Here is a 14736-nt window from a genome sequence, read left to right on the forward strand (position 1 = left end):
GAACTTTTAGGCACTAGAGTCAGTAATCAGGTTGCATAAGGGCGGCAGTAGAGTCAGTAATCAGGTTGCATAAGGCAGTAGAGTCAGTAATCAGGTTGCATAAGGCAGTAGTCAGTAATAAGGTTGCATAAGGCAGTAGAGTCAGTAATCAGGTTGCATAAGGCAGTAGAGTCAGTAATCAGGTTGCATAAGGCAGTAGAGTCAGTAATCAGGTTGCATAAGGCAGTAGAGTCAGTAATAAGGTTGCATAAGGCAGTAGAGTCAGTAATCAGGTTGCATAAGGCAGTAGAGTCAGTAATCAGGTTGCATAAGGCAGTAGTCAGTAATAAGGTTGCATAAGGCAGTAGAGTCAGTAATCAGGTTGCATAAGGCAGTAGAGTCAGTAATCAGGTTGCATAAAGCAGTAGAGTCAGTAATCAGGATGCATAAGGCAGTAGAGTCAGTAATCAGGTTGCATAAGGCAGTAGAGTCAGTAATCAGGTTGCATAAGGCAGTAGTCAGTAATAAGGTTGCATAAGGCAGTAGAGTCAGTAATCAGGTTGCATAAGGCAGTAGAGTCAGTAATCAGGTTGCATAAGGCAGTAGTCAGTAATAAGGTTGCATAAGGCAGTAGAGTCAGTAATCAGGTTGCATAAGGCAGTAGAGTCAGTAATCAGGTTGCATAAGGCAGTAGAGTCAGTAATCAGGTTGCATAAGGCAGTAGAGTCAGTAATCAGGATGCATAAGGCAGTAGAGTCAGTAATCAGGTTGCATAAAGCAGTAGAGTCAGTAATCAGGTTGCATAAAGCAGTAGAGTCAGTAATCAGGTTGCATAAGGCAGTAGAGTCAGTAATCAGGATGCATAAGGCAGTAGAGTCAGTAATCAGGTTGCATAAAGCAGTAGAGTCAGTAATCAGGTTGCATAAAGCAGTAGAGTCAGTAATCAGGTTGCATAAGGCACTAGAGTCAGTAATAAGGTTGCATAAGGCAGTAAGTATCGATCTTGGTGATCCTCGTAAATTAAAAAGTTTGAAAAACACTGAAGAACTGAGCTATAAGGCCATTCGCTATACGGTGTTAGCTGGAGGCTAAACTAGGGATATCTCACTAGAGGCAATAGGAATGAATCGCCTCAGATAGTAGCAGTTTCTTGTAGTAGGCTAGCGGTGTTGAAAGACAAAATCAGATACACACACACACACACACTGTCACACACACATCGTTTCCGTATCCGCTATATATGGACAAAGAAAAGACTACTCATATAATAGCTTCCACTGCCAGTCAAATAAAATAGTAACAGAACGTGCTTCTGTTCGTTGCGCACTCTTCAGATCATGTTTAAAGTTCAAATAAAGTATTTTGTCATGTAAGAAAATAATATGTCTTGTAGATCAGCCCATTAGCGCACGAGATTCAGGTGTTTTCTATTGGATGTCAGGGTGGCAAAAAACTAAAAAACTAAATTGATAGGCAGGGATGGATGTCTACCATGTTCAACTCATGTTTTGCCTCGTCTTACACACTGAAACGATATTTACAAACAGAAAATGACATCAATCGGCTCCGTAGAAGTTCTGTTAATTTAAGAAACAGAACCGATTTGTACTCTCGTCGCTTGGACCACCGGTGGTCCCGGCAGGACCCTGACGTTGAGAATTAATTCCATTCATTCTGATGTTTACTGACGTACTATAACTAAACCCCCTCAGAACTCTGTTTACTGACGTACTATAACTAAACCCCCTCAGAACTCTGTTTACTGACGTAGTACTAACTAAACCCCCTCAGAACTCTGTTTACTGACGTAGTACTAACTAAACCCCCTCAGAACTCTGTTTACTGACGTAGTACTAACTAAACCCCCTCAGAACTCTGTTTACTGACGTAGTACTAACTAAACCCCCTCAGAACTCTGTTTACTGACGTAGTACTATAACTAAACCCCCTCAGAACTCTGTTTACTGACGTAGTACTAACTAAACCCCCTCAGAACTCTGTTTACTGACGTAGTACTATAACTAAACCCCCTCAGAACTCTGTTTACTGACGTAGTACTAACTGAACCCCCTCAGAACTCTGTTTACTGACGTAGTACTAACTGAACCCCCTCAGAACTCTGTTTACTGACGTAGTACTAACTGAACCCCCTCAGAACTCTGTTTACTGACGTAGTACTAACTAAACCCCCTCAGAACTCTGTTTACTGACGTAGTACTATAACTAAACCCCCTCAGAACTCTGTTTACTGACGTAGTACTAACTGAACCCCCTCAGAACTCTGTTTACTGACGTAGTACTATAACTAAACCCCCTCAGAACTCTGTTTACTGACGTAGTACTAACTGAACCCCCTCAGAACTCTGTTTACTGACGTAGTACTAACTGAACCCCCTCAGAACTCTGTTTACTGACGTAGTACTAACTAAACCCCCTCAGAACTCTGTTTACTGACGTAGTACTAACTGAACCCCCTCAGAACTCTGTTTACTGACATAGTACTAACTAAACCCCCTCAGAACTCTGTTTACTGACGTAGTACTAACTGAACCCCCTCAGAACTCTGTTTACTGACGTAGTACTATAACTAAACCCCCTCAGAACTCTGTTTACTGACGTAGTACTAACTAAACCCCCTCAGAACTCTGTTTACTGACGTAGTACTATAACTAAACCCCCTCAGAACTCTGTTTACTGACGTAGTACTAACTGAACCCCCTCAGAACTCTGTTTACTGACGTAGTACTAACTGAACCCCCTCAGAACTCTGTTTACTGACGTAGTACTATAACTAAACCCCCTCAGAACTCTGTTTACTGACGTAGTACTAACTAAACCCCCTCAGAACTCTGTTTACTGACGTAGTACTAACTGAACCCCCTCAGAACTCTGTTTACTGACGTAGTACTATAACTAAACCCCCTCAGAACTCTGTTTACTGACGTAGTACTAACTAAACCCCCTCAGAACTCTGTTTACTGACGTAGTACTATAACTAAACCCCCTCAGAACTCTGTTTACTGACGTAGTACTAACTGAACCCCCTCAGAACTCTGTTTACTGACGTAGTACTAACTGAACCCCCTCAGAACTCTGTTTACTGACGTAGTACTAACTGAACCCCCTCAGAACTCTGTGTAATGCCGCACCAGAGCGGTCAGGTGCTGGTTCTCTCGTGTCAGAGCGGCCTCCTCCTTCCTCAGATTCAGCTGCTCCAGTCGAGCCTTGTTGTAGCGCTGCCAGAACTGCTCCATCTCCCTGTATTTCGTCATGGCCTCGACCGTTTCCCTGGACAGCGACTCGGCCGCGTGCGCTCCCTCCTCCGGCGTGCTGCAGGGCGCTAGTTTCCCCCCCTGCTCGCACGCCAGCTTGACGCACATCTCGAAGCGAAACAGGAGTCTCTCCCCCTTGGTGCGGATGTCCCGCAGCCTCTTCTCCGTGGCGCTGGTGTTCATGACGAGCCTGGTGAGCCGGTCCTTCGCCCCCAGGCGCTCGCGGGTCATCCTCTGCTTGACCAGGCGAGCCTTCACCTTCACCTTGTCCGTGTTGACCCTCAGGTCTTCGTACTCGCGCTCCCGCTGGCTGCCCGTGCCGTCCGCGGAGAACTGCCCCCCACTCTCCAGCACCATGGTGTCCCGCAGCCTCTGCAGCCTCCGCATCTTCCTGGCCTGCTTCAGGATCTTCTTGGTGGTGGAGCGGTCCTGCATGGCCTGCAGGGCCGCCCGGAATTCCGCTATCGCTTTTTCGTACTCGTCCTCGTCCTCCTGCAGCGCCGCCGCCTTCCTGTCCATGGCCTCCTGGTGCGCCGCCATGTCCCTCGTGGCGAAGTCCGTCTTGGCGAGCTGCATCCTCTCCAGCGCCTCGTTGAGGCTCTCGAAGTCCAGGCTTTGGTAGAACTTCATGTCGAAGGCGCGCTGGCTCATCACCTCGTAGACGTCCCTCAGGTAGCCGATGTCCTCCCAGTGCTTGGCCAGCCTCTCGTCGCGCTCCCCGTCGAACTCTCGGCGCAGCTCCTCCTGGCCGCCGGTCCACAGCGTGTCCACGGCCGCCAGCCTCTTCTCCTGCAGCGCCTGCAGCCGGTCGCCGAACTGCAGGTGGCAGATCTGGGCCTGGGCCTGCTGCTGCTGCGAGTCCATCAGGTCGCCCGCCAGGGACCTGATGACCCGGTTCTTGCTCATCATCACCTTCTCGAAGAGCTGCCGGGACAGGTCGAGGTCCTGGCGCAGGTCCTCGCTGAGCGAGTCGCGGAACTCGCCCAGCCACACGATGTTCAGCTCCTGCATGCTCTCCACGCCGAGCTCCTCCTCCCGCTTCAGCCTGTCCAGAAGCTGCTGGAGCTTCTCCTCGGCCGAGGGCCCGACGTCCTTCTTCTTGGGCGGCATAACGTATATAGTAGTGTGGTAGTGCTCCCACTGTGTGCAGATTAATGAATAACCACCAAACGGTGAATGTAATATATAAACGACCTCACCCTTGGTGAGGTCATTATTTACACCGTTCAATGCCCAAATACGGAATTACAGGTCGAAAAAAAGAATATAAATACACTGGAAGATGTATAAGTGAGAATATTGTGCTGGAAATGTGTATTATTACGATGACAAGATTCTGCTTGAAAGTATACAAAAGTACAGAATGTGATTTGTATAATGCTACTTTCTTTACGACAAGGCACTTTTTGACCGGGCACCCATTTTGGTGTCAGCATCATGTTATGCTTTATCTATTGAAAAATATCAGATCTACAAGCTCATAGCGCGCCACCGAGTGGCGCGCTACGAGCTTGTAGGTCTGCTATTTTTGAAAAATCGAAGAACGACCGACATTTTTTAGAATCTGATCTCAGGTCAGAATGGGTTAATCAGACCAGTGGAAATCAGTGGAAATCTCATATGAATCTGATCTCAGGTCAGAATGGGTTAAGGGCATCGGTCACTCAGGGGTGCAGTGACCGGTAGAGCATCGGTCGGGTTGGAGTGACCGGTATAGAGCAGCTGGATGGGAACCGTGAGGTTACTACTTTGATCCCTGTGGGCCCAAAACATTGTCTATATACGGATGAATCCACTTGCTGACCGGCTGTATTGGGCAATTTGTTTTATAGGGTTTTCTTGTGATCCTACCATTAATTATAACATCCTATAGCAGACAAAAATGTAAAAAAAAATGTCACTCTTTCCTTGTTTTCATGGATTCTGAATCCATTCCAAGCATTAGTTTTGCACAAAATGCACTCCTTGGGCTAATAATGGCCATAGCCACTTGCCCAAAATGTGCTGACCTCATCACATTTGTCATGACGTCTGTGGCCGTTTTTAGCCCAAGGAGTGTTTTTTGTGCAAAACTAATGCTTGGAATGGATTCAGAATCATGAAAACCCCCTAGTTTGACACGTCACATGCTACTTTAATGCATAAGGAAAGTTTGACATTTTTGATTGCCATTTTGTCTGCCATAGGATGTTAATGAAAAGAAAAATGCCCAATAGTGACAGCCGGTCAGCAAGTGGATTCATGAATGTATGTATATAGACAATATTTTAGGCCAATAAAAAAAGGCTATATACCAAATTTCCCACTTTAAACAAAAGAAGCCTGTCGGCTGCCAGATTAATTCCTCCCGATGTGCAGGTCGGTGCCTTGCATGGTTTCCCCCGCCATCGGTGTATGAATGCGTGTGTGAATATAATGCACTATATGTAACTATATGTAAAGCGCCTTTGCTATATTTAAATGCACCATTTACCATTGAACCCATTCTGAACGGGCACCCATTTTGGTGTTGGCATCATGTTATGCTTTAGCTATTGAAAAATAGCAGATCTACAAGCTCATATCGCGCCACCGAGTGGCGCGATACGAGCTTGTAGGTCTGCTATTTTTGAAAAATCTAAAAAAACGACTGACATTTTTAGAATCTGATCTCAGGTCAGAATGGGTTCATCAGAACCAGTGTGTGTCCAGTGGAGAAACCTCGTATGAATCTGATCTCAGGTCAGAATGGGTTAAGGCAGTGATTCTCAAAGCGTGGTCCAGGGCCTTCCAGGAGTCCTAAAGGGGGTTCTAGGGGGTCCACAGCCAAATTAGTTTATAGCCTCATAATCAGCCTATAAACCACTTCAACGGATATGCTATTTAAGCTCACACAGCGCGCCGGCTATTTACAGGAATACAGTTCACCCCAGAGATTACTTATTGTCTATATATCGATTACACTATACGCCATGAAGCCTTGAATGTATGGAGATGTTTTGTTTTTGTCGCATTCCTCCTGAGCCAATAATAAAGTGAGCCGGTGTCGGCTGTGGGTATCAGAGACAGAATTCATTAGCCTGGTTAATAAACCAGACTAATATCGCACGGATCCGCGGGATATTAGTCTGGGTAGGCTCAGCTTGGATTTCATTTTCAGGGAAACATTTTCTCTTTGACGCAATTGGTCAGAGCTACTGTCAGTCAAAGGTCTCAAGCATTGAACATCACTGTACCAAAGCCCGCCCATATTGCATACCGTGTCCCTATTGGAGGCCACATTCTCTGGAGTAGGAAATGGGCGTAAAATTGAGCCTCTCCAGACCGAAATCCGCCGGTAGGCAATTTATTTTTGCCAACGGCTGATTCGGTCTGGTTTATTAACCAGGCTAAGAATTCATGGGCCTCCACGTTGTGAGTTTGTAGATTTTGTCGATTATGCAATTTTTCCAAAGATTTTTACCAAAAAAGAAAAAACATTTGAATAATATTACCTTGGGGGTCCTTGACATGAAAAGGTTGGAGAACCGTGAGGGGCTATACAGTGAATATAGACCAGGTTTCTATATAGCCTACACTGCGTGTAATATAATAATATATTATTTGGAATATAATAATAATAACCATGAGATGTAATCTGTGTAGCCCCTTAGACTCTCTATACTTAATGAAACGGACCGGAGTTGCACTTTACTTGGTGTGTGCTTTTTCGATCTACACCAAAATATAGACATGGCTGCCACATGAAAGCCAGACGTTGTTGGAGGGGCTTCATAGCACCTCTTAAAGACACAAACACGAAAAGTAACACAAAAACTAGCCTAGCAAACCTGTCTGTAAAAAAAGATATTGTATAGTTTGGGGTATGATCAGTGGCCAAGAGTCTCTGCATGGAAGCATGTCCGGCGGAGGGAAGCGATGTGATTGGCCATGCAGTCTCAGCGGCGGCCTTTAGGGAATTAGCGCCCTATAGGCCGCATCCCACGGGGCCGCCCTTCCTGACTCGCGCAATTTTCTTTTCACAGAACGGGACACGAACCAGCAATGATGTCCATACCATATATAGTCCAGCTCCTCTAACTGTCGCCCTAGGAAATCTTTCGCCCTAGGCAATGTGCCGCGCTAGGCCATTGTCTATGTGGCCTATATATACACCGGCCCTGTCTTCGTTCAAACTCCAAACGGAGCCAAACCTCATCGTCTCCATTATACATTGTAATAGGTCCTAACAGAGAACCCCCTGAGTCTATAAATATGGAAAGAGGATTGTTATTTCTAAAACGTCTATAGGGCTCTGACTCTTCCTCTAGAGCGGAGATTTCCAATGTGGGCCCAAAATCACTGAGAACAAAAAACCTGAACAAAATAAAGTATACTATTTCCACTGATACAAGCTACAGATTTGTTGATCATTAAAATAAACGTTTAATGTTTGTCGCGATGCAACGCATTGTAAGTTTGTAGATCTGCTATTTTCACTACTTTACATTTTTTTAATATATTTTTTATTTTTTTATTTTGTTATGTTATTTATTATCGATAATATTTCTATAATTTATTAAATCGATTAGTTTGATTAATTGGTGCACACTGGGACCCCCAGGGGTCATTGTAGGTCATTGTAGCTTATTGATTAATACGTAAGGAAGCAAATGGATCGAACTGATGTGGGAACCTTCCGGTTCCCAAAACTCTCCGATCCTATAGTGTGAGGGCCCATGAGGGGTCCCTGGACCCATTGTTGATAACCAGTGCCTTTATATATAATAACTGCAAATATAGTCCTAATTCCCTCAGAAGAAGGGAGTGCAATGCCGCACGACAGCATGCAGGTACTTGTTCTCTCGTTTCAGAGCAATCTCCTCCTTCTTCAGATACAGCTGCTCCAGTCGAACCTTGTTATAGCGGTGCCAGAATGGCTCCAGCTCCCGATACTCCGCCATCGCCTCCGCTATGTCCTTGGGCGGCAGCTCCGCCGGCGGGTCGAGCGTCTCCGTGCTCGAGCTCGAGCGCAGGCCTTTGGCCTGCTCGCCGTCTATCTTGTCGCACATCTGTGCCCGAAACAGAAGCCTCTCCCCCTTGGTGCGAGTGTCCCGCAGCTTCTTCTCGGCGGAGCTGGTGTTCATGACGAGCCTCGTGAGGCGGCTCCTCGCGGCCGTGCACTCGCGGCTCATCCGCGACTTGATCCGCGTGGCCTTCATGGTCATGCTCTCCACGCTGGCTCTCTTCTCCGCGGTCGCCGACTCCCTCTGGTTGCCGTTGACGCCCGTCCCCACTTGTCCCACCATCGTGTCCCGCTGGGCCTGCAGCTTCAGCAGCTTCCTCTCCTGGACCAGGATGCTCTTTCTGGAGCAGCGGGCCTCCATGGCCTTCAGAGCCACCTTAAATTCTGCTTCTGCTTTCTCATACGCCTGCTCGTCCATCTTGAGATCGTCCCTCTCGTCTTTCTTCTTCTGCTGGTCGAGGATGTGCTTCGCCGCCAGGTCGTTCTTTGTGATCTGCAGCCTCTGCAGCGCGTTGGTGAGACTCTGGTAGTTCAGCTTGGCGTCAAAGCGCATGTCAAAGTCGCGCTTGTGCATCACCTCGGACACGTCCTTCAGGTAGTCGATCTCTTCCCGATGCTGCACCAACATCTCGTCCCTCTCCGAGTTGAACTCGGCGCTCAGCTCTTCCTGACCGCCTCTCCACAGCTGGTCCAGAGTGGCCAGTCTGATCAGCTGCAGGTCCTGCAGCTTCTTCTGGAACTCCTGGTGCGAGTCCTGGGCCTGCTTTGCCTGCTCCATTGACTTGTTGAGGTCGTCCGCCAGAGACTCGATGATTTTATTCTTGATCTTGAGCACTTTGTCAAAGTTGACCTTGGATAGGTCGATGTCTTTGCGCAGATCCTTCGCGAGCTCTTTGCGTTGAACCTTCATCCGCGCGAAGTTCAGCTGCTGTGTGCTGTAAATGCTCAGCTTGGCTTCCTCCTGCAGCCTCGCCATGAGTTCCTGGACCTTCTCCTCGTCTGTGGGTCCTTTCGATTTACCTCCCCCCTTCTTGCCACCCTTTTCTTTTGCCATGATGTATAAGCATGCACCAGTGACTCCACTGTATAAACATGCAGCAGTGACTCCACTGTGCAGAGCTCAGAATGATCAACAGCAAATAGTAAATATGTTATATACTCCTAGGTGAGGTAATTGCTGACATCAGTGTTTCCCGAAGACGTAATTACAGGCTGTTTACATAATAGAAATACATTAGCCTTAAACCATCTGTTCTGGAAGACGTAGGCGATATTACATTTCCAAGATGCTGCTTGATAGGTTCAGCATTATGTTCCGATAAGAGACATACAAAATATTGTTTTTATACGCTACTTTATTAATTATGTTAATATTACTTTGATAATATTTGGAATTCATCAATACCACTTCAGTTTAACCACCTCGACCCTCCGTGTTAAACTATACCTACATCAAATCTGAGCATATAGATCTGTGTGTGACTATATAGATTTATAGATTATAGACTATGACTATATTTGACTAAAACTAAATGTATTCAAATAACTATAAAACTAAAATCTAAATGTACTGTCGTCAATAACAACAAACATTCGGTCTGTTTTACTGCAGGCTCTTCTGGTGGCTTCTATACGCTGCCGCTGTTAATCCACAGTGACGCCATGCGTCTGGGGTTAATCTGGAGCCGATGAGAGACTAGCCCAGATCCTGAAAATGGCTTACGGTGTGAAGAGAGTGGGGGGGGCTTAACACAGGATCAATGACATGTCCTGTCCCACAGCAAATGTCACTTACTGGCACTGCATGAGGGAGAGTTTTTTATACAGCTCTGAACTGGGCTAGTGGGGCTCAGGGGTGGGCAAAGAAAATAGATTCAGTGATTTTCTCTCTGTATTTTTTGTGGCTTTTGCATTTTTTTTTTTTTTTTTTTTTATGGAGGGACAGACAGTAGGCTGACAGGAAATGGGGAGAAAGATGGGGGGGGGGGAAGACATGCAGTAAAGGCCGTGGGGATCGGGAGTCGAACCCGCGGCACACTGCCAGACTGGATTATACCAGCCAAGGTGCCTGGACCGCTGAGCCACGGCCCAGGCCAATTCAGTGATTTTTAATGTCACAATATACTGATGTTATCTGGCTGCATTGAAGTGTATGATTAGTCTATATTGTTAAGAATACCGGTAGCTTTAAAATGTCCTAGTATAATAAAAGCAAGTCCGTATTGATCACATGACTGTAGAGATAGTGTCATAGCGATTATGTATCGATAAAATCTGTATGAGTAATGTAAAGAAATGGGTTTGGCTAAAGTCCACCTGTTGGTGGCGCTATAACAGGCCAATGTGAAAAGGGTGGGATGTATTCCTCAGCCTAGTAGGAAAGTCTGTGAAAGATTTCACGTAAATTGCACGCTGCGTTCATGATTTGAGGCTTTTTGTTCAAAACGGGCCAATCCTGCAAACTCTGATAGCCAATGCTAGCCAATTAGGATGGAATATGAAATATCGGACATATCCGTCTTGAACAGATGACTATAGAGATGTGTAACGATTTGTGGGATTTTTGGCCAAAATCTGGAGTAGTAATATAACAAAAAATAGTTTTTCAAAAGTCGGCCTCCTGGTGGCGCTTATAACAGGCCGTTCTGGAATATTTGCGGCAGAGGTTCATCGTTGGCATCGACCGGGTTAACGGTGCCGGAGATTACCTGGTAACAGACGGACGGACACACGGATGGACGGAGTGCAAAACAGACTCTCTCCCCATGCCTTCGGCCTGGTGGAGACAATTCTATTATAGTATATAATTAGTATATGTTGGCTTGTTAAATTTGCCAAAGAAGCCACAGTGTTTTTAAAACAAGCCCCCCCCCCCCTCCCAAAAAAAAAGAAAAACCGCAACCCGCGACTCACCATTTCCCACCCCAACTCCTGACAAAAACAAGACAAAAGTTGTGGGAAATAAGCCAATTTGGCAACACTGGCTAGTGGCCTCTCTTCCTGCTCAGGTGAGGTGAGGCTTGTGGGAATTACGGCTCTTGATTGTTTAATCTGCTCAGGGAGGGGGATTGGTGACATCCGGAGGCCAAACCCCTCCCCCCTTAACCCAAAGCCAAGGAGGAAGGATCAGACCGACAGAAGAGAAGAGCAGCTCAGTGTGAGAGAGAAGGAAGCCAAGCGGACAACAAGTCGACGGAGAGGCCCTGGTCTCTCTCAACAACCCTTTTCTCTGGTTTAACGGGCATCACCCCACCTTTCAACAGGTAATGAATGTCTCATTTTTTGTCTTACATTGAGTAGGCTATATTTCTTATTATTTCACTCCACTACTACAACCACCTCAGGCTGAATTTGGAAGGAAATGCAGCATATATAATATGTTGTTCCAGGGACCCCCCCCAGAAGCAAAGATTTGAGTTTAAAACGTTCGTTCTGAAAGAATATATTCAAAGATTTGTGCCACATTTTCGCTATTTAAAAAGAAAATTGCAGATCGACAAGCTCGTAGCTCGGCACTTGGTGCCTCGCTATGAGCTTGCTTATTTATTTTATTTTTCAATAGCTAAAGCATAACATAATGCTTAAAACACCAAAAGGGGTTCCCGTCCTGAATGGGTTAATATAGTAATCAATAGAATACTATAATATAGCATTATACCTATATATAGAATAGGGTTAATATGATATAGACAGTTTCATACTACCTAGAATACTATACAGTAATTTACTCATATCTATACCGTCATTTATATTATAATATAGTATTTTACTATACGGGGAAAAAAATTATAGAAATGTGTAGCCTTTTGCTAGGCTATAATATAGTATTCTAATCTATAATATAGTATTTGCGACACTGCATTGGTTGTGTTATAGGGCTATGAACCATTGTTGTGTATCAGGTGTTGTATATCAGCGGTTAATGAACCAATATGTTGTTCTGTGTCGCCCACACAGCCAGCATGGCTCGGGACATGTCAGACAAGGAGATCCTGCAGATGGAACTGGCTCAGCTGAAGATGGAAGTTGACACCCCACGCACAGCAGTGAGTCAACAATCGTGAGAACGATATGGCTTCCATTTTTGCATTGCAACTTTTTAGGACTATAGAAAGCCTGCAGTTTCTATTGGCGGGTTTCTGAACTGCCCACAGCCCTCCTATATGAGACAGACTGAGTTGAATTTATTTTTATCATGATTATTAGTGAGGACCTATTATATGAAGATAGGTTTAAAAGTGGTGAAGTGGTCCTTTAATAAACCCTTATTATGTCGGCTTCCCACCAGTGCTTTCAATGATGTGTACGATGTGCATTATTATTTCATAAGTACAGGCAGTATTTTAACCTATCAATAGTCATAATCGTTTATTTTATCATAATTTTATATACATTTCTTCAAACCTCACATTGTACTTCAAACGGCTCTATATAAGTCAAATGTAATTGTGTCCAATCTGTACGGTAGAGTATGTTTAATGCAATACAACTCATACAATTTGGGGTGTTTTTGTATTTTGTCCCCTGCTCTTCTATGGAGGCATTTAGATGGCGTCATCAATCATGTGTCGACACAAGTAGACACAAAGATCGGACATGGTCAAGGTTCAGTTTTAACCCTCTGGCCTGAGCAAGTAGGGGATTAACTCAATGGTCAAAATGTCACCCCCAGGATTTGAACCGGATTGTTTCAAATCCGGGTATAGGTAGAAGAGGAAATTAAGTGACATGGTGCATCTTAAAAAACAACTAACAGTTTTGATTGATTGATTGATTGAAATATTAACAGTTTGCAGGGGGGAAAAATCACAGGAAAGTAAGAGGATTTAAATTAAACCCACAAGAATGCCTATTGGCTTGTTTCCCTTCATCGCAAAATAATCTCTCAATTCATCGAAGAAAAGGTGTAACATACGGGGCTATATTCACCGTTGTTTTCCACCCACTCTCACTCACTCACGCTTGTGTTTTGTTCCCCATCGTCCTTCTGACTATAAACAACAGGTCGGTGCAAACTGCCAAGACACGATCGACTTCGTGGAGGGGCTGGCAGCAGACGACCCGCTGATCAAAGGCGTTTCGGAGGAGAAGAACCCCTACAAGGGGGGTTCAGGGGGGGGCTGCACTATAACATAACACACACACATACACACACACAAACACACACAGCACGACCGACCGACGTCACAGGACGAGTCCGCTGTTGGGGTTTATTTTTTTGACCACCAGTCACTCCTACATCCTGTAGAATATCCGCGGGGAAGAAGAGCCGGAGGCTCGGACGACGGTGTGATGTTCAGTGTGATGTTTTGATTCCTTTCTGTACTGTACAGAACCCAGAGTAATCTAGTGAGAGAGTGGCGACACTATAAGCGTTGCCTCCCATCGTAACAATGGAATGCGGAAGTAGTGCTCATTCTCATCTCAATGGGATAGTTCCGATGTTTGGAACTATAGCCCATAAGGCACCACCCCGCTCTGCGGCCAGATCAGAGCGTGTCGCCGCTCTCTTACTATTCCACTCGGACAGAACGCCCCTCCCCCTGTCAACTGTCACTGATCTATATATACTGTATTATGTATATGTTACCTTTGGTCAATTTGTAATTAAACACACATAGATGTACAAAGCTTTGACCTGGTCTGGGTGCCGATGTTATTGTCTCTGTATGTTTGTCAAGTTTTCCTTGACCTTGTCATTACAGCCTGGTATAGCCTGAATGATATCACTGCGTAGGTATTAGCCTGGAACTTCGCTGTGGAAGATGTTTTTCCAACAGGTGGTTACAAACGTCACAGCAAATAGTGGTCTGACTGCATGGTCTCCGAAAACAACTCTGGGGTGAGCCGAATGTAATTCAAACTGGGCCAGATCAATCTCCCCATGCAGCCATTTCTTCTTTTTTTCCTGTGGCAGATTCGTTCTATATAGTTTCCAGGCTAGTTTGTTTCACCACAAGATATACTAGGTCAGTGATTCTCAACCTTTTGACATTTCGACGACACCCACCCAATGTGGATATTATATTAGAGTAAACCATTGCAATTGCAATGCAATTGCAAACCATGCATTTTTATCCCTGGGACCCCACCGTAAATCCTCAGTGTTACTAGAACTCTGAGAGCGTACAAAATGGTCCCATTTGTACCATCTCAGTGTTGCTGACAGACACCCCCGCTTCCCCAAGGGTCCATTTGGTTCCTATCAATCGTTTTACTTTATTATGGATTCACCATTAACACTCGCGCTTTGCCTGATAAGAACGGCTATTCTTCCTGGGGTCCATCATCACACCCACAATGTACAACTCATACACATCAACAGATTCAACACAATACAATAGACACAACAAACAGACAGTATAGCTTCACCTATACGCAAGCTAGGGTTGATTACAATACAGAAAATGAAACAACTTTCAGAAACGTACAACTTTACAATATCTAATGACACTGAGAAGCTGTGTTGTAGGTCATCTACTACTGCACAGATCAGACACC

The 14736-nt window shown here is 45.2% G+C and overlaps 3 protein-coding genes across 3 annotated transcripts; 1 reads left to right on the forward strand and 2 right to left on the reverse strand.

Annotated features, from left to right (window-relative positions):
• Nucleotides 1–3104: 3104 nt before the first annotated feature.
• Nucleotides 3105–4361, reverse strand: LOC310874765 (dynein regulatory complex subunit 2-like; the record flags this gene model as incomplete). The annotated part of the gene is made up of 1 exon (XM_083787628.1): nucleotides 3105–4361. The coding sequence occupies one exon, from the start codon at nucleotides 4359–4361 to the stop codon at nucleotides 3105–3107; it is 1257 nt and encodes a 418-aa protein (XP_083643754.1).
• Nucleotides 4362–8023: 3662 nt separating this feature from the next.
• LOC310874766 (dynein regulatory complex subunit 2-like) lies at nucleotides 8024–9289 on the reverse strand (the record flags this gene model as incomplete). Its single annotated transcript, XM_083787629.1, has 1 exon — nucleotides 8024–9289. The coding sequence occupies one exon, from the start codon at nucleotides 9287–9289 to the stop codon at nucleotides 8024–8026; it is 1266 nt and encodes a 421-aa protein (XP_083643755.1).
• Nucleotides 9290–12197: 2908 nt separating this feature from the next.
• Nucleotides 12198–13371, forward strand: gngt2b (guanine nucleotide binding protein (G protein), gamma transducing activity polypeptide 2b; the record flags this gene model as incomplete). The annotated part of the gene is made up of 2 exons (XM_083788176.1): nucleotides 12198–12281; nucleotides 13240–13371. 2 exons carry the CDS (start codon nucleotides 12198–12200, stop codon nucleotides 13369–13371), a joined length of 216 nt encoding a protein of 71 aa, XP_083644302.1.
• Nucleotides 13372–14736: the final 1365 nt, after the last annotated feature.

This window comes from Protomyctophum parallelum (assembly GCF_964188405.1).
Source record: "Protomyctophum parallelum genome assembly, chromosome: 17".
In the NCBI taxonomy this organism is placed as follows: Eukaryota; Metazoa; Chordata; class Actinopteri; order Myctophiformes; family Myctophidae; genus Protomyctophum; species Protomyctophum parallelum.